Source organism: Salvelinus fontinalis, chromosome 14 (genome assembly GCF_029448725.1).
Source record: "Salvelinus fontinalis isolate EN_2023a chromosome 14, ASM2944872v1, whole genome shotgun sequence".
In the NCBI taxonomy this organism is placed as follows: domain Eukaryota; kingdom Metazoa; phylum Chordata; class Actinopteri; order Salmoniformes; family Salmonidae; genus Salvelinus; species Salvelinus fontinalis.
The window spans coordinates 32854495-32876183 of NC_074678.1; the positions used below are offsets into that span (position 1 = coordinate 32854495).

General features: G+C 44.9%; 1 protein-coding gene across 4 annotated transcripts; it reads right to left on the reverse strand.

Annotated features, from left to right (window-relative positions):
* Window positions 1–6067: 6067 nt before the first annotated feature.
* On the reverse strand, window positions 6068–21618 carry LOC129810668 (ankyrin repeat domain-containing protein 24-like). Of its 4 annotated transcripts, none has more exons than XM_055861415.1 (23): window positions 21271–21618; window positions 20846–20917; window positions 18147–18277; window positions 16469–16557; window positions 16232–16296; window positions 16071–16128; window positions 15874–15944; window positions 15613–15719; window positions 15257–15426; window positions 14381–14403; window positions 13986–14072; window positions 13728–13823; window positions 12720–12839; window positions 12470–12602; window positions 12097–12275; window positions 11387–11553; window positions 10146–10984; window positions 9527–9837; window positions 8141–8374; window positions 7586–7762; window positions 6780–6962; window positions 6617–6682; window positions 6068–6503 (listed from the first exon to the last, which is right to left on the reverse strand). In XM_055861415.1, exons 2-23 carry the CDS (start codon window positions 20879–20881, stop codon window positions 6429–6431), a joined length of 3417 nt encoding a protein of 1138 aa, XP_055717390.1. In that variant the 5' UTR covers window positions 20882–20917; window positions 21271–21618; the 3' UTR covers window positions 6068–6428. The 4 variants fall into 4 exon arrangements, with proteins under 4 accessions (XP_055717390.1, XP_055717388.1, XP_055717389.1 ...); XM_055861413.1 differs by lacking the exons at window positions 20846–20917; window positions 21271–21618 and adding exons at window positions 18633–18748; window positions 19233–19340; XM_055861414.1 differs by lacking the exons at window positions 20846–20917; window positions 21271–21618 and adding exons at window positions 18633–18748; window positions 18971–19143.
* Window positions 21619–21689: the final 71 nt, after the last annotated feature.

The window sequence follows — 21689 nt, forward strand, 5'->3', positions numbered from 1 at the left end:
TACTTTTCCACATTTTGTTACATTACAGCCTTATTCAAAAATGCATGAAATTGTCACCCCCCCCCCCCCCTCATCAATCTAAACACAATACCCCATAATTACAAAGCAAAACAGTGTTTTAGAAATTTTGCAAATGTATAAAAAATACAAAACTGAAAAATCAGATTTACATAAGTATTCAGACCCTTTACTCAGTACTTTGTTAAAGCACCTTTGGCAACGATTAAAGCCTAGAGTATTCTTGGGTATGACGCTACAAGCTTGGCACACCTAAATTTGGGGAGTTTCTCCCGTTCTTCTTTGCAGATCCTCTCAAGCGCTGTCAGGTTGAATGGGGAGCATTGCAGTGCAGGTATTTTCAGGTCTCTCCAGAGATGTCAAATCAAAATCAAATCAAATTTTATTTGTCACTTACACATGGTTAGCAGATGTTAATGCGAGTGTAGCGAAATGCTTGTGCTTCTAGTTCCGACAATGCAGTAATAACCAATAAGTAATCTAACCTAACAATTCCACAACTACTACCTTATACACACAAGTGTAAAGGGATAAAGAATATGTACATAAAGATATATGAATGAGTGATGGTACAGAACGACATAGGCAAGATGCAGTAGATGGTATAGAGTACAGTATATACATATGAGATGAGTAATGTAGGGTATGTAAACATAAAGTGGCATAGTTTAAAGTGGCTAGTGATACATGTATTACATAAAGATGGCAAGATGCAGTAGATGATATAGAGTACAGTATATACATATACATATGAGATGAGTAATGTAGGGTATGTAAACATTATATTAAGTGGCATTGATTAAAGTGGCTAGTGGTACATTTTTACATAATTTCCATCAATTCCCATTATTAAAGTGGCTGGAGTTGAGTCAGTATGTTGGCAGCGGCCACTAAATGTTAGTGGTGTCTGTTTAACAGTCTGATGGCCTTGAGATAGAAGCTGTTTTTCAGTCTCTCGGTCCCTGCTTTGATGCACCTGTACTGACCTTGCCTTCTGGATGATAGCGGGGTGAACAGGCAGTGGCTTGGGTGGTTGTTGTCCTTGATGATCTTTATGGCCTTCCTCTGACATCGGGTGGTGTAGGTGTCCTGGAGGGCGGGTAGTTTTCCCCCGGTGATGCGTTGTGCAGACCTCACTACCCTCTGGAGAGCCTAACGGTTGTGGGCGGAGCAGTTGCCGTACCAGGCGGTGATACAGCCAGACAGGATGCTCTCGATTGTGCATCTGTAGAAGTTTGTGAGTGCTTTTGGTGACAAGCCGAATTTCTTCAGCCTCCTGAGGTTGAAGAGGCGCTGCTGCGCCTTCTTCACAACGCTGTCTGTGTGGGTGGACCAATTCAGTTTGTTCGTGATGTGTACACCGAGGAACTTAAAACTTTCCACCTTCTCCACTACTGTCCCGTCGATGTGGATAGGGGGGTGCTCCCTCTGCTGTTTCCTGAAGTCCACAATCATCTCCTTTGTTTTGTTGATGTTGATGTTGAGTGTGAGGTTATTTTCCTGACACCACACTCCGAGGGCCCTCACCTCCTCCCTGTAGGCCGTCTCGTCGTTGTTGGTAATCAAGCCTACCACTGTAGTGTCGTCCGCAAATTTGATGATTGAGTTGGATGGCCACGCAGTCGTGGGTGAACAGGGAGTACAGGAGAGGGCTCAGACCGCACCCTTGTGGGGCCCCGGTGTTGAGGATCAGCGGGGTGGAGATGTTGTTACCTCCCCTCACCACCTGGGGGCGGCCCGTCAGGAAGTCCAGGACCCAGTTGCACAGGGCGGGGTCGAGACCCAGGGTCTCGAGCTTGATGACGAGTTTGGAGGGTACTATGGTGTTCGAACGGGTTCAAGTTCGTGCTCTGGCTGGGCCATTTAAAGACATTCAGAGACTTGTCCCGAAGCCACTCCTGCGTTGTCTTGGCTGTGTGCTTAGGGTCGTTATCCTTCTGGAAGGTGAACCTTCGCCCCAGTCTGAGGGCCTGAGCGCTCTGAAGCAGGTTTTTATCAAGGATCTCTGTAATTTGCTCCGTTCATCTTTCCCTCGATCCTGACTAGTCTCCCAGTTCCTGTCGCTGAAAAACATCCCCACAGCATGATGCTGCCACCACCATGCTTCACTGTAGGGATGGCCTTTCTCATGGTCTGAGTGTCTTTAGGTGCCTTTTGGCAAACTCCAAGCGGGCTGTCATGTGCCTTTCACTGAGGAATGGCTTCCGTCTGGCCACTTCACCATTAAGGCCTGATTGGTAGAGTGCTGCAGAGATGGTTGTCCTTCTAGTAGGTTCTCCCATCTCCCCAGAGGAACTCTGGAGCTCTGTTAGAGTGACCATCGGGTTCTTGGTCACCTCCCTGACCAAGGCCCTTCTTGCCCTGACTTCTGCTGAGGCTATATCCGTAAATGCCATAAATGCTGCATGGCAAATGCGCCCAGATTCACAATGCACTTCTCAGTCCAGAATGCACGCTCTCCTGCCAATTTGTGCACATTCATTGTTTCATAACTTAATTGTGTGAATTGTTTGCATTTCATTGTTATTGTATATCAATATGTCACCATTAGTACATTTACCATTAATTCCGATAATGTCTAATCTACATGTTTTACTTTGGTTACGGTCATTTTCTTTATGCATTCAATATTATTATTCCAATCCTCCTGTTCTCATTCTCGGAGTGGACACATTGTTTGCAGAGTGCACAACCTATGCTACACTTGTGAGAAACAAGTAGGCGTTCATTTAGCCGTTCTGTCAATTTAGTCGTTGTCTTTTGTTTAGAGCGCCCGTGTCAATGTTGAGTAAGTAGGCCTATAGGCTATCTGGCCTGTGTGCAAACCTAGTCATATTATTGTGCCCATTGGGGATCTGATAGTATTTCTGATTGGTTTAACGCACCACCACTAATGACCTGTGGAGTTTCTCAAAGTAATGTTTTCTTCACCTCAAACAGCAAGAAAACGAAGCCTGTTTTTACATCCATTGAGAATTACAATAGTTCCTCAATGTATCTGAATTTTTTTCCCAGCTCTCTCCCTTTCGATAACCACTCAGCATGAAAGGGAAAAATGTCATACTCTGATCCGGTGGAAACATAATACAATAGGCTTCTTATCAGTGCTTGGCTTGACTTGGACTGAAATAGGTTCCGGTACTCATTTTGGGTGCTGGTACTGTTTATAATTAGGTGCAGGAGCTACACAATACCTTTGAGTTGCTAATATTCTTTAAGGGGAACAGGAGCTTAATAAACAGTAGAACATTTGAGGTGCTGGTATTCAGCTCCGTTGAGGTCCTGTCACGAACCGGCTCATTTCCCGTAACAAAGAGGCAACAACAAAAATATATTTACTAACTGAAGTAAAAAATAAACAAGTAACAATGGTGTGTGTAGTCAGTAATCAGTAGTGTAAGTGAGTGGTTGCAAAATAAAATACATTAATTAAACATTTAAAAAGTGAGTGGTTGCGTGCATAGATGGTGATAATGACGGATCTTGAGAGGTGCCAAAACAAACAAACCAAAAATTGACCGAGGTAAAAACAGTTTCAGGTTCGATATTCGATGGTTATTCGCGCTTTCAAACCACTTGAGCAGTGGCATGCCGTGGGCCTGGGGCATGGTCCTTCAGTGAGGTCCTACACAGTCCCACCCGAATTAATCCACCTCTTATTACCATCATTATGATGCCATGGCTCTAGACACTATACATTTAGACAGAAACGCAGTATAACCAGGCGTTGCGTCACCTTGAAATTGACAAAAATTGACATTTTGGGGTAAAAGTGTTTACCCAAAAACATGACACAATCAATGAATCTTTTCAATATTTCCCTATTTTTCTTCACCTTTTCATTGTGCAGCTCCGTTGCTCTGCGCGCTTGTTCGTTGAGCTGTAGATCCACTCAGGTGTGCCCAAAGGTTTTCAAAAGCACCATTGCTTGTAAGTGCCCAGCCGTACTTTGGTGTCTTGTTGCTGCCTTGGTTAGACAACTCAAGTTTGCAAAACCAAATCGATCACTTGCAAATAATAGGCATTCCCAGCAGCACTGTTTGCAGTGCTTCTCGGAGCCTGTGAGCCATTGATAGCGCTCGTAGTTGGAACTTTGAAAGTGGCGAACGAACCCCTTTCCCGCCTGTGACAGGCTTTGTAGCATCGGCGTCGAGCGACCTCTCCTTACAATGTCTAACCTTTCTTGAAAAGTTCGTCTTGGGAATGGCGTTATAATTATATCCTCGACCAAATCGATATCTTCTCCTCCTTCCGCCATTGTGGGTTGAAAAAGCAGCTTAATAGTACGCAAATTAATTTGTTTATCAAATTCAGTTACCTAGTTCTGAGGTTCTGCATAGACCTGCTCATAGGACCTGCCTCTCAATATTGGTAATCCAATCAAAAGACGTGCACGCACTACACCTGCTAGCTGGCTCCTGTGTAACACTGGAGCCAGCCAGCAAGCGTACAATAGCCAACTCTAAAGCTGATTGGTTGACACTAAATTTTAATTTCCATTCACTTTAAGCTACAAGTGCCCGCACTGTTGATTCTGAAGGCCTGAGGGCAGATTTTAGACCCCTGGCAACACATGATGGCTGAATATGATTGGATAAAAGATCTAACATAAAGACCAGCCCTCCAAATCTCAACCTGGGGCTGGAAGCAGTGCAACCAAGAGGAAAGCTATGAAATGAAGAGTATAACTCTTACTCTGGGGAATAATTTAATACATATTTGTGGGAAAATATATTTAAAAAAAATTATATTCTGATGATGTTTAGGCCAGCAGAAAAGGCCTTGCTGGCCCTGACGGCCCACCACTGCACTTGAGCCACAGACTCCAAATAAGTGTCATGATGTTGCGCACAACATTGTACAGGTCTTATTTTCACGATTTGGACCTTAATTCGCTTTGCAAAACTAATAAACATGTGGAAATGTAAGCAGTATTTTGTATTCCAGTTGAATTAGTTAGGGAGCGTAAACAAAGTACAAACAATAGCTCCTTGGTCTGGTGACCAACTGACCTCATAGAAAGTTCAGAATGTTCACTCAGCGGGCCTACACATTGCACACCCTTTATTTTTTCCATTTTAATTTCACACGTTTTTACATAAAAATTTTAAACTTTCTAATTTCACTAGCTCCTTGGTCATGTGACCTACTGACTTCAAACAAGGTTCCGAATGTACCTTCACATTGCACACTACTGACCTCAAAGAAGGTTCCGAATGTACACTCAGTGGGCCTTCACATTGCACACCCTTTAGTGTGTCCATTTTCATCTCACACAATTGTACATTAATTTTCTATGTTTTTCACTGATTCTAATTTCAATAGCTCCTTGGTCATGTGACCTACTGACCTCAAAGAAGGTTCATAATGTCCACTGACTACCCTTCTATATTGCACACCCTTTAGTTTGTCCATTGACTGTACATTCTGAACCTTGTTTGAAGTCAGTAGGTCACATGACCAAGGAGCTATTGAAATGTTACATTTGGAAAAATTCATGTAAAATCGTGTGAGATGAAAATAGACAAACTAAAAGGTGTGCAATATAGAAGGATAGTCCGTGGACATTCGGAACTTTGTTGGGAGTCAGTAGGTCACATGACCAAATAGCTATTGAAATTAGAATGTTTACAAAATCATGTGGGATGAAAATGGACAAACCAAAGGGTGTGTAATATAGAGGGGTAGTTAGTGGACATTCTGCACCTTGCTTGAGGTCAACATGACCAAGGAGCTATTGAAATTAGAAACATTGAAAAATCATGTAAAATTGTGTGAGATGACAATGGACAAACTAAAGGGTGTGTAATGTGTGTTGGACCTAATCCACAGCACTCTCCCTTCATCTGGATTTATTAGGAATGTAGGCTAATGTTGGATGTCAGGCTTTATTGCAGCACATGTCAGCCCCCACTGATATCCCTGGCCTAGCCTAAAACAGCTAGAGGAAATCGATGAAAAGCTTCTGCATGTTAGTCCTATCACTTTTGAGCTTTTAGTATTTATTTATCTAATAAATAAACATCTAAACAAGGAGGTAGAGGCAGGATTTTGGTTTCTTTCTACGTCTTTATTGTAAGAATATCATACAAAATATATTCAATCAGTAGGCTCATCACACGATTGAGACGAGATACATTTTTGTTACTCAATACAAGTAATTATCTATACAGACATTTCTCTTTCTGATACCAGAAAACCATACCTGTCCATGTCTATCCAGTTCCACGCTAGTCATGAAGGGGCTAGCCTCTATGTCTTTCCAAAGCTACACGTACTGTATGCAGAACAGACCAGTTGCTTTCAGTAAGTGTGTACACATACTGTAGTTAGTTGATGGTGTAGTACAGTGATGGGTCCCATAGCCCGTTGTGTCTTCCATTGCACAGGGAGTACACTGCCTATGGGGGTCAGTAACCCTGGTCCTTGTGTGACATCCTCAGGATCTGCAGTAAGAGATCTTGGACCTCCTCATCCATCCGGCCCTGAGGAAGATACAACAAGTCTCATTCACATCCCCTCAACGACACAACAACACTTCATATTGCACTGACCCGATAAGGACGTCTTCTACAAAGGTGCATAGAGTTGGACTTACCTGTACAGCAGCCAGTAGATGGGATCGGTATACAGCTACAACTTGTCTGTGCTTTCGTTCCCAATCCTGTAATAAGATATACAATACAGACAGTGTGCTCCAGTGCTCTTTAAACCATGAACCTAGGTATTTGGTATTTGTTTTAGCTCAGTGATGCCCTCACCTGGAGCTCCTTGGAGAGTACAGCCACTCTGTTCTGCAGCGCCACCTGCTGGCCAGGGTTCACAGGGGGGACTCTCTCAGAGTGGGAATGAAAGGAGGAATGGGAGGAGGAGAGTCCCAGAGGAGGACTCAGGGCCCCCAGAGCTTCCTTCAGACAGAAAACCTCCTTAGACAGCTCCATTATCTACACACAACAAGAGAGCGAGGGAGGGAGATCACAGATCCCTTCATTTCCCATGGTCTTTTTCTCAGTTCCAAATCCCACTCATGCCCTCACCCTTTAGCACTATGTGTTGATCTAAAAGGAATGGACAGCAACATGGCCAAATTCCACCCAGCTTACCAGAGGGCAAGGGGTAGGTTGCCTGATGACTTATACTGAATTTAATTCCACTGCTCTATTTATTTATCGCTACGTACTTTCAGTCTGAGACCACCATCGTAAAAGTTGTTTCTGCTGATGTAAAAGAGTGGGGCATTGTACAAAACAAGTCATCAGCGATTGGATCGTCTCTAACCAATCAGAGTATCAAAGCCAATGATTTTACCCACATGTGTTCAGGCTCTAGCCCAACCCATCGGTTTCTTTGACCAATCAAAATGGTTTGAATGTGTTCGCATTCGAGAAGTCATGAGGGAGGAGATCAAATCCAGACTCATCATGGAGAAGAAACATTAGCTGGTGTGGCGTTTGGCCTAAGCGATGTGGATGGGTAGCCAGGCAAAGAGGTAAGGGCTAGGGGTCGATTTCCAAATAAAGTACAGTGTCGCTCAATTTAACTTCTACCATCTGTGTCTCTGTCTCACCTTGCGGTCCTTCTCCTTGACCAGGCCCTGGGAGTCCTGGATGTCTTTGTGGAGCTCCTGGACGTGGCTGGACTGGGCCTGCAGGTCAGCCAGCTGCTGCTGCGCCGTGGCCAGCTGAGCCTCGGCCACCTGACGTTCACTCTTATTAAACAGAGCCTCCCGCTGCACCTGGAACACCTGTTGGGAGGGAGACAGGGAGAAAGAAAGATGTTTTATTGTCACACACCGGATAGATGCAGTGAAATGTGTTGTTTTACAGGGTCAGCCATAGTAGTACAGCGCCCCTAGAAAGGGGGGAGATAGATGACGTAAGGGATGAGGCTGTAGAACACAGGAGATATAGAAGGAGATATAGAACACACACATAAATAACGCAAAAGAAGAAAGGAAACCCTGGTGCACATCAGTTTGTCCGCTATTGTGGCAACAGTCCAACCTGTAGTCTGTAGCATGTGACTTTTAGTCAACTCTTGAGTTAACGTTTCAGTCTCTAACTTTCTTCAAATTCTCAGTATTTTGGTAAACAAGAAAAACAACACATACACACACACACACCTCGGTGCAGGTCTTCTCATGTTTGCGTGTGAGGTCGTTGAATCGGGCGGTGAGTGTGTTGATATCGGCCTGCAGTGAGAGGCGCTGGGACTCATGGTCCTCCTTGGACACCAGGCCCTGTTCCACAGCCTTCTGTGACCTCATGTCTCTCAGCTCTGTCTCCTTCACACTCAGAGCATCCTTGGCCTCTGCCGCACTGCTCTCACTGGCCTGCAGAGCGCGCTGCAGCTCCAACTGATACATCAGGAACAGTAAACAGCAAGAAGTCAGGAAGTACTACTTTCATAGTACTGTCAAAGATTTTTACAACTAACCCAGGATAGACCAGAGCATGTCGTTTTCAATAGGAGAAAATTAATCACAGTGGGCAAACCAAGCAAGGAGTTGGGCCGAGCAAAGCACCGGCTAGTGAGATCCTATTGGTGCGTTTTAGAATTTATTGGAAAATTTCCATTTGGCGAATGCCCACACTGTGACGTGCGTGTGTGCAATAACTCAATCTGCCCTTTGCACTCTTAAACAGCGCAATTTTTTGAAACTTTGGCAAATGGTAAAGTCCACAAAACGCAGTCCACTCAGTTGTTTTCAGATTTTAGTTTTGGAAACAGAAAACTGTATGGAGATCAAATGTTTCATCGATGAGAAAATTAGCAGAATGTTGGCCAAAATCCAGCTTCTCCCACTGCCGGCCACTGGGCTTCCTCTCATCACTGGATGCTTCACATTTATACATCCGGTGAAATATCGGTATCATTGATCTGTCTGTGGTACTGTAGTGTAGGCTACCCAGTCCCTCCAGGATTTCACTGGGATTTTTAGTGATATTTGTGGGGGAAAATGCTTGATTTTGCTGGGGTAATTCTGACATTTTGCATGGCAATATGCAATGATTTTGTCCAATTTGTCACGAATATGTGTGGACGAGGGAAAGAGTTTGTTGACATGTGGCTTGATTGAACTATATTATGCAGTAAATGTGCAGTGATCGATTGAAATTGCGTGCCCTTTTTTGTACTGCGGTGATAGGTTCGCTCTTTTGCGATAAAATTGCAATGATTTACTGTTTTATGCGGAAATAGTACAGTGATTAGTCTAATTTTCAAGCCCTCGGATAATATGCAGGGAATTGTTGATTTTGCAAAAGAAATTGTGATTGCAGAATCGCGGAATCCTGGAGGGACTGGCTGTATATGATTGACAGAAGTGGTGCCATACGTGGCCAAATGTGGGTCATACACAATTCTGGCGGTTAGTCATTTGTGCTAAAACACATGTTGTATTTATGATAGCCTAATATCCATTTACTTAAAACCTCAATATATACTGTATATATATGATCTGAGGCTAACTCCCTCATCGCTTGCATGCATTTCTCTTCAAGCTAACCTTAACTTTGTTGTGCTCTTCCCTGGGTATACGGCTCTGTTGTGTGTCCTGTAGCTGGGCCTCTAGCATAGCCGTCTCAGTCTGGGCATGGCATCGCAGGGCCCTTTCTGCCTGCAGCTCCTGGGCTGTTTGTGCCAGCTGCTCCGACAGGGCCGACAGCGCCTCTGTGTGTTGGGACAGGGATACTGCGTCTCTCATGTGGAGGGTGTCCTGAGCCCGGCCCTCGCGTTCCGCACACAAACAGTCCAGTGCCTGAGCTGCTTCCTGCCTAGCTACCTCCAGTTCCTCTCTCACCCGTCTCAGGGAGGGCTCTAATTAGAGAAAAGAAATATCACAGACTTAGAGAGTGTTCTGATTGGTTAGAAGTGTCATCACGCAAAGCCTCAGAAAGTGTTCTGATTGGACAGAACTGCCGTCAAACTCAGAGAGACATGAGTCATTACATGACAGCAAATGAATGGTTATAAACAAGTTATTTAAAGCTTACCACTGTGATTGACTACAGTGAAATAATTTGTCCTTGTGCCACAAAGAGAGCAAATATGATAGATAAGGTAGAGAACACTATACTAACAGTATAACAGTAACAGGACACCAGTTAGACACCAGGGAATCACACCTGATGTGATGGAGGGCTCTGACCCTTCAGACCTATCTTCCTCCTCTTCCTCCTCCTCGTCTCCTTGGTGGTGTGTGGGGCTGGGGGGCCGTAGTCTCTCCAGCTCCAGTAAGGCCTCGTTCAGTCTCAGGCTGGCCTCAGCCCTCTCCCTGGCCAGCTGCTCACACTGCAGACCCAGGGTCACCTGCACCTCGTCCAGCTCCGAACGGGGAACACACTGCCTCAGCTCCTCCTCCAGCTCCCCCACACGCCCCTGCAGCCTCCGCACCACCTCCCCTTCTTGCTTTACCACACCCTCGCTCCTTTCCCCCGCTCTCCCTGACTCCTTGCTCTCTGCCAGGTCGGCTTCAAGCTCACTCACCCTCTCCCTGAGGCTCCTCACTGTCTCACTCTCCCCTCCTCTGTCCTCATTTTCGCCCTCTTTTTCTGTTCCTTTATCTTCCAGGGCTGCCTGTAGTTCCTTAACTTTCTTCCTCAGTTGTTTGACTGTGTCATTGTCCCCTGCGCTCTCGCCCTCACCCTCACTCTGTCCCTCCCCCTGTCTCTCTCGCTCGTTCAGCGCCGCCTCCAGGTCCCTCACCGTCTCTCTCAGCTGCTGCGTCTCCTGGCTCGCCCCCTCCGTCTCACCCACCGTGCCCCCCGCCTGTTCCACGGAGTAGATCCCAAGGTGCACCTGTTCTCTCAGCTCCTCCAGTTCAGACTGGGAGTTTGCCAGCTGCTCCTCCAGCCCACACAGCCTCTCCTTCAGCTCCTTACTGCTCTCCCCCTCCATCTCCTCTGTCCGCTCCTTCCCCTCTGCCCCTGACACCCCCTCTTCTCCCCCTTCCACCTCCTCACACCTGCAGAAAAGACAACAAACATCAGAACCAAAGTGAAGTGAGAGGTTTAACTATGGTTGTAGAGGCATATTATGTTAGCCAGAATCTTATAATTACAATACTGTGGCTAGCAGGGTTCAAATTACACACTGACTCTTAAATAGTGGGCTTAAAGATGCTAAAAATAGTGGGCTGGGCCAGTGTTAATATGTTGAACCCTTATGGGGTTGCCCATGTTGATTTAATACTTTAGTCCTTACTGGGGTGCCCTCATGGTAGTGCTCAGCACCCCAGGGCACCTCTACAAATGGAACTCGAACCCTAGTGGGTGGTGTGAATGTGACATTTTAGTCATTTAGTAGATGCTCTTATCCAGAAGGTATAAGGTGGCTGGTGTAAGATGGTGTGGGTGGTAATCCTTACCCCTGTTCCCCTGCCATGCTGGAGGCCTCAGCTGAAGCCCGGGCCTGGGAGTAGTGCACCTGCAGAGCTTCAAACTCCCTTCTCAGGGAGTCATACAGAGCCGTGGGGACAAAGTCTGGGCCAGATGTCTGCATGTCAGTGTCATCTTTCTCAAACATCTCCAGCATCTGCAAACCACACAAGATCACAGTACAGAAATAATCAGTGAGGGTTTGTTTATTCTCTAGCAGCTGTGATATGTATATCATTGGTTAAGCATCCTATTTTCCTATTGTCAAAACATTATCAACTCAAGTCGCCAGTCACAGAACTCCTCTACTCCTCCTAGGTGACAGGTTCAGACTTTATACCAGCCCTTGTACTAGCCCTCATGCAGTACACAGCCTCAGAAACACCCTCCAATGGTAGCCTGGGTGTAACCCTTTGTCCCGATTCTGTCTACTTGTACAGACCATGACCCAGTTAGTGAAGAATGCCTGCAACCAGTCTCTGTGCCTCTCTGTGATGCTATTATTCTATTTCTAGCTGGATGCTACATCATAGGCCTATAAAGTGGTTATGACTAATGGTCCAATCTGACGCTGCTCAGCCAGCCTTGAACCAGCAGCATCATCAGTACTACTCTGGACTCTGAAGGGCCTTTTAATAACTCCCTCTCTATCAATCCATTAGCCGATGCTGTGTTTGTGTTTAGTGTGTGTGTTTGTTACCTGCACTTTCAGGACCAGCTCCTGATTCTGTAAGGCCAGCTCCTTCAGCTGTCTGCATAGCTCAGCCACAGTGTCTGGGTCTGCAGCACCAGGAGAGGTGGGGTTGAGGGAGTCTGCCTCCCCCTCGTCCAGAGCAGAGGGAGACTCTCTCGACCGCCTGGAGAGCAGCTTCTCAGCACCTTCAAGATAGATGGAGGTAAATCAATGCCATATTTTGACTAACAAAACATCAGCCATTGCCATGTCAGTAGCTAGAATCATCTAGGTATGACTCTCATTAGGCTGCTATAGCCTTAGTCCATCTATCCAACATTTGGTCAGTTTAACAAATTTAACAAACTGCCAGCAGTATTCCCTCTCTACCCGCACACACCTTGGAAGTCCAGCATGTCGTCATCTGAGTCACTGGCACCGATCACCTGACCTGCCTTCAGCTCCTCCAGCTCAGTCTGTAGCCTGTCCCGCTCTGCCTCCGCCTGCTGCAGACGCTCTCTCAGCTGAGTCAGCTAGCACAGGGAGAGAGTGAGTTCACAGTGGATATCTTTTCAGATATATGAGAGGTTTCTAGGGAATAGGCGTTTGAGCTTGAGCACAGGCTCGGAAGTGAACATTGCATGCAGTACCTCCTCCAGGGCAGTGTGGGCGCTGTTCTGCTGCTGCTCCAGACCTTTGATCTTCTGGAGCAGACGTCCCCTTTCCAGACGCAGTCTGCGGATCTCCTCAAACACCTCCTCATCCTCCATCTCACAGACACACACATAGCAATACCTATCAGTAATATCACAGTCGCACAGCAGCACCGTACTCATTAGCAGTCTCAAATTGAATACAGTAGATAGTCATTCACTATGTATTGTTTGTTACTGTCTGCTACAGTCATAAATACTGATCCTAAAAATTGATATCTAAAGAGGAGTACCTTGAATTGAGATGTGTTAAGGTTGTATACCACAAGGATAAGCATATTTTATCTCCTGTATGCTTAGGTGCTATTAGCGTTGCAAATGGAGGGTATATTACTGGTAACATTTACCAGTAAACTAACAGAATCTAGTGGCCTTTTTGGTTAATTCAGATTATCACAGGTGTCTGTAATTATCTCTGGTCTTCTGTGTGGCCTTATCACTTGTAAAATATATACAATAATACAATAATTTTTAAATGTAAAAAAATATGACAAAACTGTAAAACATTAACCTAAATATAACCAATCAACTTGTTGAATAACATTGATGTTTAAAATGAGGGTTACAGCATTAAATATCCTTTATATTTTTTACACACTTTTATATATTTTACTAGCTTTGTCAATAGGTCTTTGTTGGTCTTTGTTGTTCATTTCTTTTGCCGCCAAACTGGTGGCAGTTGCGAAAAAAAGCAAATAGTTGGAAGAGTTGCAGAGTTAATTGAAAATAATGCCATTGTTGATTAGATACTTTTTTCATAAATTAGGCTATTATCTCTTGAACCATCTACTAGAAACTCATGGACAATATAGACAAAGATATCAAATAGATGACCTATTAATTACCAAAATTGCAGAACATTTTGGTAACTTTGGTAAATTACCGGTAGTTTTGCAACCCTAGGTGCTATGCATACAGTATGCAGTGGCAGGGGACGTAACTCACAAGGTTAACCTGAGCAGAGCGCTGCGTCTCTGGGGACTGAGGAAGGGGAGCGGGTCTCTGGGTCTGAGGCTCAGGAGAGGCAGGGGGAGGAGGGCTCTGGGAAGCAGGAGATGGCGGGAAGCCCGGGAACATGGTTATCAAAGTTATTATGAGCATGATTATCACAGCATAAGTAAGAGTTAGTAAGAATCATACAAAAAGCATTTTGATATGTCAAAGTAACAACTATGTCATCCATCTCTGGAGCTGCAGTCATACCTGGGGAGGGGAGCGTGGAGGAGGGGGGGCTTTCCTCTTGCGGGGGGTCGTACCCCCTGGTAGAGGAGGGGGAGGAGGAGGCTGTCGCTGGAGGCACAAACAAACAGAAGGAACAGGGGAAAGCAGGAGGAGAGAAGCAGCAAGGTCCAAAACAAAGCAAGCAGTACTGTAGCCTAAAATGTCTTGTAATGAGATTTTTACGTGTTTTCCTTGTGAGATGTTACTTCAGCTGTTGTTGTTCAAAAGTTGTTGTTGTAGATTGAACATGTGATAAGAAGTTGGTGTTCGTTCCTATGTCATAAAGTCTATTATGTACAATTCAGTAATACTGGCTATGTTTTCACATGAACGTGTAGTGAGTGAAAATGAAAATTAAATGATGAGTGGTAAGTTACCTCTTCTCCATTGCCCTCAGTGGCTACGTATGCATGGGAGAGACAAACAGCAAGGCCTTTTAACCTCTGGTCCATTGAGATTCAACACACTCGCACAAATACACACACACACAATGATTTACACTGCAGTTAAAGCTAAAAAGCATACCCACTACCCACAAAAGCATACCCCAAAAAGCTAAATAAAAAATCCTCCTATATCCTGTCGCACACAGTATACCACCACACAACAGCACTACTGTAAGCTGTAAGCTATAAGACTCCTCATATATCAGATACACCAGAGACATTTTAGGGACTGCTCTATTTTCATTCACCTCCATTTCAAACGAAGCACACATCTGTTTTTCGTAAATCAGCAAGCCTTTGTTTAAAGATAAAAGTGCAGCAAGCCTTCCCTCTGTTTCAGCCTGTTACAATTACTCCCAGCTGTCTCCATCGACTTCCTCACATTACAGCCATTTCCTGGGGGACCAGATTGAGGCCATAACCCAGACCATAGAATTATAGCTGATAGAAAGGATAAAGCACCATGGATTTTGGTACAGTACACCCAATAGCAGACATCGTTTTGTGGCAGTTACCATGTCAATTGATTAAACATTTGAAACGGTACACCAAATATGGCCTCCGTACACCCAGCAGGGAATGTTGATTTGAATTAGTCTATTCTATCGATTATAATTCTATGCACCAGACTGCCACTGCCAGAGCCCAGAGTAGGGCTGCAGTGCATAGTCGGGGTCGATTCCATTTCAATTCAGAGGGTGGATGGAAATTCCAATTCAACCATTGTAAAAATCCTAATTGAAATGGAATTGAGCCCAATCCTGCTGCAGTCGGCAGGTGAGACAACCAAAGGTTACCGTTGGTTACCTGGAGCTCTGTTTTGCAGCAGCTGTGCGATGCGCTGGTTGCCGGCGGTTGCGCCGTAGTGGGCTGCGTGGTGTCCGAGGGCGTCGGCCAGATGTGGGTTAGCCCCTCCCCTTAGCAACGCCTCCACAGTCTCTGCACTGTCACTCTCACAGGCCAGCATCAGGGCTGACCTACAACACAAAAAAACACAAGATTAAGAACATAAGATCAGGACACATAACATACATTTAGCCCCTTATGAAACACTGCAGGTATATCTGACTACATAGCCAGCCATCACCTTTGTCTTATGTTCAGTTTGTTTTGCATAAGTCAATCTAATACAAAGCCTTGTTTGTTGAGTCTTGTTGAAATACCTGCCCTGGCTGTCCTGTGTGTTGGGATTGGCTCCTCGGTCCAACAGGAAAGCACACAGCTCCACTCTGCTCATCTGGGCTCCTAGGATCAGCGCGGTCACCCCATCCTGAGATAGCAAGTCCACAATGATTTAACATGGTTGATTGAATCATGTGTGTTAGTAATGGTCTGTAACAAAACCCTGCACACCCTTTAGCTCTCCTGGATCTAACTTGGTGGCTGCTGCCGTACAGAGACAGTCTAAGGCCTATGCCACTTACCCTATCCTGGGTATCCAGACTGGCTTTGAAGTCCCACAGAGTCTCAGTGCAGGACAAGCAGCCGCTCACAGCTGCAGGAAGATGGACAGACACCATAGTGAAACAAATGGAAGGTACAAAATGGTTGAGTTGTTTACAGTGTTACACATACAGTGCTGTAATCAATTGTATTATACAGTAGCTAGTGCATTGCAGACCTGCGTGATGCAAAGCTGTCCGGCCAAAGCTGTCTGTGGAGTCTACAGGCAATCTCTCCTGTGGGAGTATGAGACGCATTTCACCAAAAATGCATGATAACTGCATACCTTATTTTCCACGTATCGTAGTAATATTAATTGTGTCTGACTGTCTATTGCACCTGTAATAGTCTCTTCAGGCACTCAGGCTGGCAGTTCTTGGCTGCTAGGTGAAGGGCACTGAAGCCTTGGGGTTGATGAGGCCATTTCAATCACCAAGAGAGAGAAGGAAAGAATGAGAGTAGCAAGAGAGCATGTTGTAATTGTTTTGACCAGGTATAGTCACAAAGCGTTACCTTGGCAGTCCGTGACACTAAATGTGTTAACAACATGTTCAGGTAATGAGACTGTCGTTTCACCTGTACCATCTGTCACGTTAATGTCTGGCCCGTGAGCCAGGATGACCTCCAAGCAGTCCAGACGACCCCGAGACGCACAGAGATGGAACCTACCAGGAAGAGATCATGTCCTTATGGTGATGAAGATAATCAACAAGAAGATAATCAACAAGATCATCAACACTAGTAAACTCAGCAAAAAAAGAAATGTCCTCTCACTGTCAACTGCGTATATTTTCAGCAAACTTAACATGTGTAAATATTTGTATGAACATAACAAGATTCAACAACTGAGACATAAACTGAACATGTTCCACAGACATGTGACTAACAGAAATTGAATAATGTGTCCCTGAACAAAGAGGAGGTCAAAATCAAAAGTAACAATCAGTATCTGGTGTGGCCACCAGCTGCATTAAGTACTGCAGTGCATCTACTCCTCATGGACTGCACCAGATTTGCCAGTTCTTGCTGTGAGATGTTACCCCATTCTTCCACCAAGGCACCTGCAAGTTCCCGGACATTTCTGGGGGGGGGAATGGCCCTAGCCCTCACCCTCTGATCCAACAGGTCCCAGACGTGCTCAATGGGATTGAGATCCGGGCTCTTCGGTGGCCATGGCGAAACACTGACATTCCTGTCTTGCAGGAAATCACGCACAGAACGAGCAGTATGGCTGGTGGCATTGTCATGCTGGAGGGTCATGTCAGGATGAGCCTGCAGGAAGGGTACCACATGAGGGAGGAGGATGTCTTCCCTATAACGCACAGCGTTGAGATTGCCTGCAATGACAACAAGCTCAGTCCGATGATGTTGTGACACACCGCCCCACACCACGACGGACCCTCCACCTCCAAATCGATCCAGCTCCAGAGTACAGGCCTCGGTGTAACGCTCATTCCTTCGTCGATAAACGCAAATCCGACCATTACCCTTCCTGGTGTAACTCGGGCAGTTGTTGTTGCCATCCTGTACCTGTCCCGCAGGTGTGATGTTCGGATGTACCGATCCTGTGCAGGTGTTGTTACACGTGGTCTGCCACTGCGAGGATGATCCGCTGTCTGTCCTGTCTCCCTGTAGCGCTGTCTTAGGAGTCTCACAGTACGGACATTGCAATTTATTGCACTGGCCACATCTGCAGTCCTCATGCCTCCTTGCAGCATGCCTCAGGCACATTCACGCAGATGAGCAGGGACCCTGGGCATCTTTCTTTCTGTGTTTTTTAGAGTCAGTAGAAAGGCCTCTTTAGTGTCCTAAGTTTTCATAACTGTGACCTTAATTGCCTACGTCTGTAAGCTGTTAGTGTCTTAACGACCGTTCCACAGGTGCATATTCATTCATTGTTTATGGTTCATTGAACAAGCATGGGAAACAGTGTTTAAACCCTTTACAATGAAGATTTTGGATTTGGATTTTTATTTGGATTTTTATGAATTATCTTTGAAAGGCAGGGTCCTGAAAAGGGGACGTTTCTTTTTTTGCTAAGTTTAGTACTGCAACAAAGAAAGTAGAAAGGAGAATTTCAACTATTTACCCGCAGTGACACAGTTTGAACAGTAAGGGCCATTTCGTGGTGCATTTAAACCTAACCTTAGACTAATAAGCAAGTTCAATAACGATTCTCCATTGAAAGTGCTCCTTAGTCTAAGACTAGGCTTAGTCTGTGTCCGGGAAACTGGCCCTAAGTGCTGGTACTTACGCTGACTTTCCCTCCACGTCCAGTTTGGTGGGACAAAGTCCCTTCTTCACAATCAGGGCAGCTACTTTCTCAGGCTCGTTCTGCTCTACAGCCTGCAGTAGTCTCTCATCGCTCTTACTCCAGTCCTGACTCTGAGGAGACAGGGACAGATGGGTCACGACTCAGTCGCAACCTGGGGCTCATGATCTGAGCTAACCAAATTACAGTACAGAATAGACACGGACCCCTATCTAATTACATACTATACAAATACCTGAGTGATGACTGACCATAGGTCTAGATGAGACTGCCAGATCTAACACTGTGTGCCTCGTCAAAGTGAAATGACGATGGACATACGGCACAAGCTGATTGCTTCTATGGGACATTACACACAGTACACAACATTTATTTTGAACAGTTTTTGCCAGAAAAAGTAACCCTTTGAGAGAAAGTACAATGAAAAGACAGCTGAGGTCAAACAGATGTAAAAGAGAGTGTACCCACCACCAGTAAGCTGAAACAGGGACAGAAATAACGCTTCATCAGGCTCAGAGCTGACGATCGATAGAGCTAGGAAGGATCCATAGACCCATAGAGCGGTGCACAGCCTGATCAGAATTCTGACACACACAAACATACACACTACTCAATTGCCACTAGGCCTTAAATACAGCATCAGAGTTTAGCACTAACTTAGCACTGACTTAATGACAAAGCATAAATGCACAGCATAAACCTCACTGAAAACAATCGACAACCCCATGCATGTATCAAAACAGAACCATGATGATGCACATACTAAAGATAAACATTAGGCTATACTTCCTTGCACAAACACACACACTGCTTCAGCCCTCTGAGTCTCACGATAACAACGCTCTCCATACGCAGTGCTCTGCTCTCTCAGCCAAAACACCTTCCCCTCTTCCTGTGCTGTTGCTCACAGGGACCTACGTACTCAGTCTGCAGTCTCAACCTGGCACACACACACTCTCTCTCTCTATCTCTCTCACACACACACATATATACATACACACACCACCTCCCTCTTTTGGTGCCCTTCTTATTTTTCACCCCAGCCTAGTCTAGTACTGTCTTCTCTACCTCCTCTCGCTCCTCTCACAGTCTGTCCATTTATTTCAGTCAGCTCTCTCCCTCCCTGTGCTGTCCTACTTGGACTAGGCAGCCCAGCCACACTCTTTCTCTGGGCCAGGAGAAGATGAATGCTCAGCAGAAAGAGGAGAAAATAGCTGGCTGGTACAGGGCTGGTAATGCCAAGGTAGGGCAGAGGGGACACGCTGATAAAAAAAGAACGATTTATTGTCACATACACCGGATAGACGCAGTGAAATTTGCTATAATACGTCATCCCTGGAGCAAATTAAGGTTAAGTGCCTTGCTCAAGGGCACATCGACAGACTTTTCACCTTGTTGGCTTGGGTATTCAAACCAGCAACCTTTCGGTTACTGGCCCAACGCTCTAATCGCTAGGCTACCCTCAACCCTATATATATATTTGATAGAATAATAACATCCTGACTCGACTCTCGTCTGACCTGGACGCAGCCACTTACAGCATTAGAAGTAACTGTCACAATAAGTGAAATAATATAATCTATTATTTTCTTAAACTGAGATGAGGTCATAAAGTAATTATATCCTTTTCTGTTTGCATTGTGCATTGTTCTATCAATTGATTAACTCTGTAGAACGGAGGGAAGTGTATACCAACATTAATAACCAGTTAAGTAGGCTGTTTCTATTCTTTAGTGTGCTTATGTGTGGTCTGTGTGTGAGCAAGATCGTGAGACAAATTAAGATGGATGATAAGCTACCTGAGTTGTGCTCCATCTAGTCCATATAGTGTGATTCCCCTTCGCTCCCCCTCCATATCTCTCCCACCCTTTCGCTCTCTCTCTCGCTCTATCTCTCTAAATGAAAATCTCAGCATCCCTCCCAGTGAGAGGGTAAGTCATCGACTAATTAATAACTTACTTTGTTCTCTCTCAGCTTCACCCCAGCAGAGCAGCCATATCACTCAGGCTCTGGGGATCTCTCGCTAAAACAGGCCAAGGCACACAGGAGTTGAATTTCTACTCAGAGCTTACTGTATAGCATAGCCACACAACGCTATAGCTACCAGCTACCAAACACAAGGCTCCAGTTGCTTGGACATTTAAGACATTAGGCTATACAAAATTAGTACAGACTGGTTCTTGTCTTGGGATTGATTACTTTATTTTCACCCTGACATTACAACCACCTGCATAATGGGATGGGGACGATAGCAGGAAATGAAGGATTATTTTAATGTGTGTGTGTGTGTATATGTGTGTCCAGCACAATGTGTGTATGTGTGTGTGTTTGTGGAGGGGGGGCTGAATAATTGAAGGCTACCTGAGAGCTCTGGTTACAGCATCAGTCTATAGACTGGCCTGCTCCCCTGCTGCTCAGTGATACTGACACCCAGCTCAGTGCCCCCCACAAACATACTGCCTGTGAGCACTGGGACCAATATACAGATAGCCATCAGACAAAGAACACCCTATCACCACCGATAGCAGTCAATATCAGGTCCCAAAAAAGTTTGAATAATACTTTTTACTGCACCTAAATACACCTACGAACTCTAAACGTAACTGGACTCAGTGTATGTAGATATCAGTGCATGAGGTGGATGGTTTTGTAAGAGACCGTCTCCTACTCTTGCCTCTTACCTCATTTTTCTTAAATTTTGCCTTGAGGCTCTTCATTTTGGTTTATAGCACTTTGCATCCAGGAAAGGGAAACTGAAAAGAAATACACCAATTTACTCACCATAGCATTTCAATCTGCCCCAAAAATGTGGGTTGCTAGCTTTTAACATGCATTCAAACAGGTTTCCCTTTGCATAGCATACAATACAACAATAACCAGGTTTGATGGAGTCTTGTGTGATAAACCACCATATATTTTTTATAATGGCATCATTGAGACACAGGGCTATTCTCAGTTTGATTAAAGAAGCATTTTGCCTTTTGGAAAACATAACCAATACATTTACAGGTAATATTACAGTGGTAGTACATAGGTGATAAGCATGTAGTAGGCCTACACACATTAGGCTAAATCCTCAACATTCAATTGGTATAGAAAGAAATACCTGAGATAGAGTGATGTTTTTTGGAGGGGGTTTCTTCTGTCCCATGAGTTGCCTGCTGCCGCAAAGTACACAACTGACCCATCCCTTTTGGACTTTCAAATGCACCTGCCCTTTCTTCCAGATCCTCCAATCACCTACGTTATCCCGTTATACCCACGGGATAACTCATATTTGTCACTTGAGGATAACGATTCAACTTTTATATCAAATAAAAGTAATTTCTCATTAGAAATAATCTTGTTTATTGCGATAAACCATGTTTCACTGCATTGCAGTTTGTCGTCACAGAGTGTATTGCCGCATATCCCAAATTGTAACACTAACGTATTAGGTCAGATGTTGCAGTTTTGGATGACTTCGGGACTTGGATACATTATTTGATAAATTATAGCCAATCACTAAGACCAAAGCAAAAAGAC

What these genes read in the sequence shown, in the direction of transcription:
- LOC129810668 (XM_055861413.1), bottom strand. Translation starts at nt 18,671, where the DNA reads ATGAAGCGTTATTTCTGTCCCTGTTTCAGCTTACTGGTG. An exon ending in CCTGTTTCAGCTTACTGGTG is followed by an intron (nt 18,278 to 18,632) that starts GTGGGTACACTC and finishes CTGTCTCCTCAG; the next exon opens with AGTCAGGACTGGAGTAAGAG. An exon ending in GCTGCAAAACAGAGCTCCAG is followed by an intron (nt 14,404 to 15,256) that starts GTAACCAACGGT and finishes ATGCATACGTAG; the next exon opens with CCACTGAGGGCAATGGAGAA.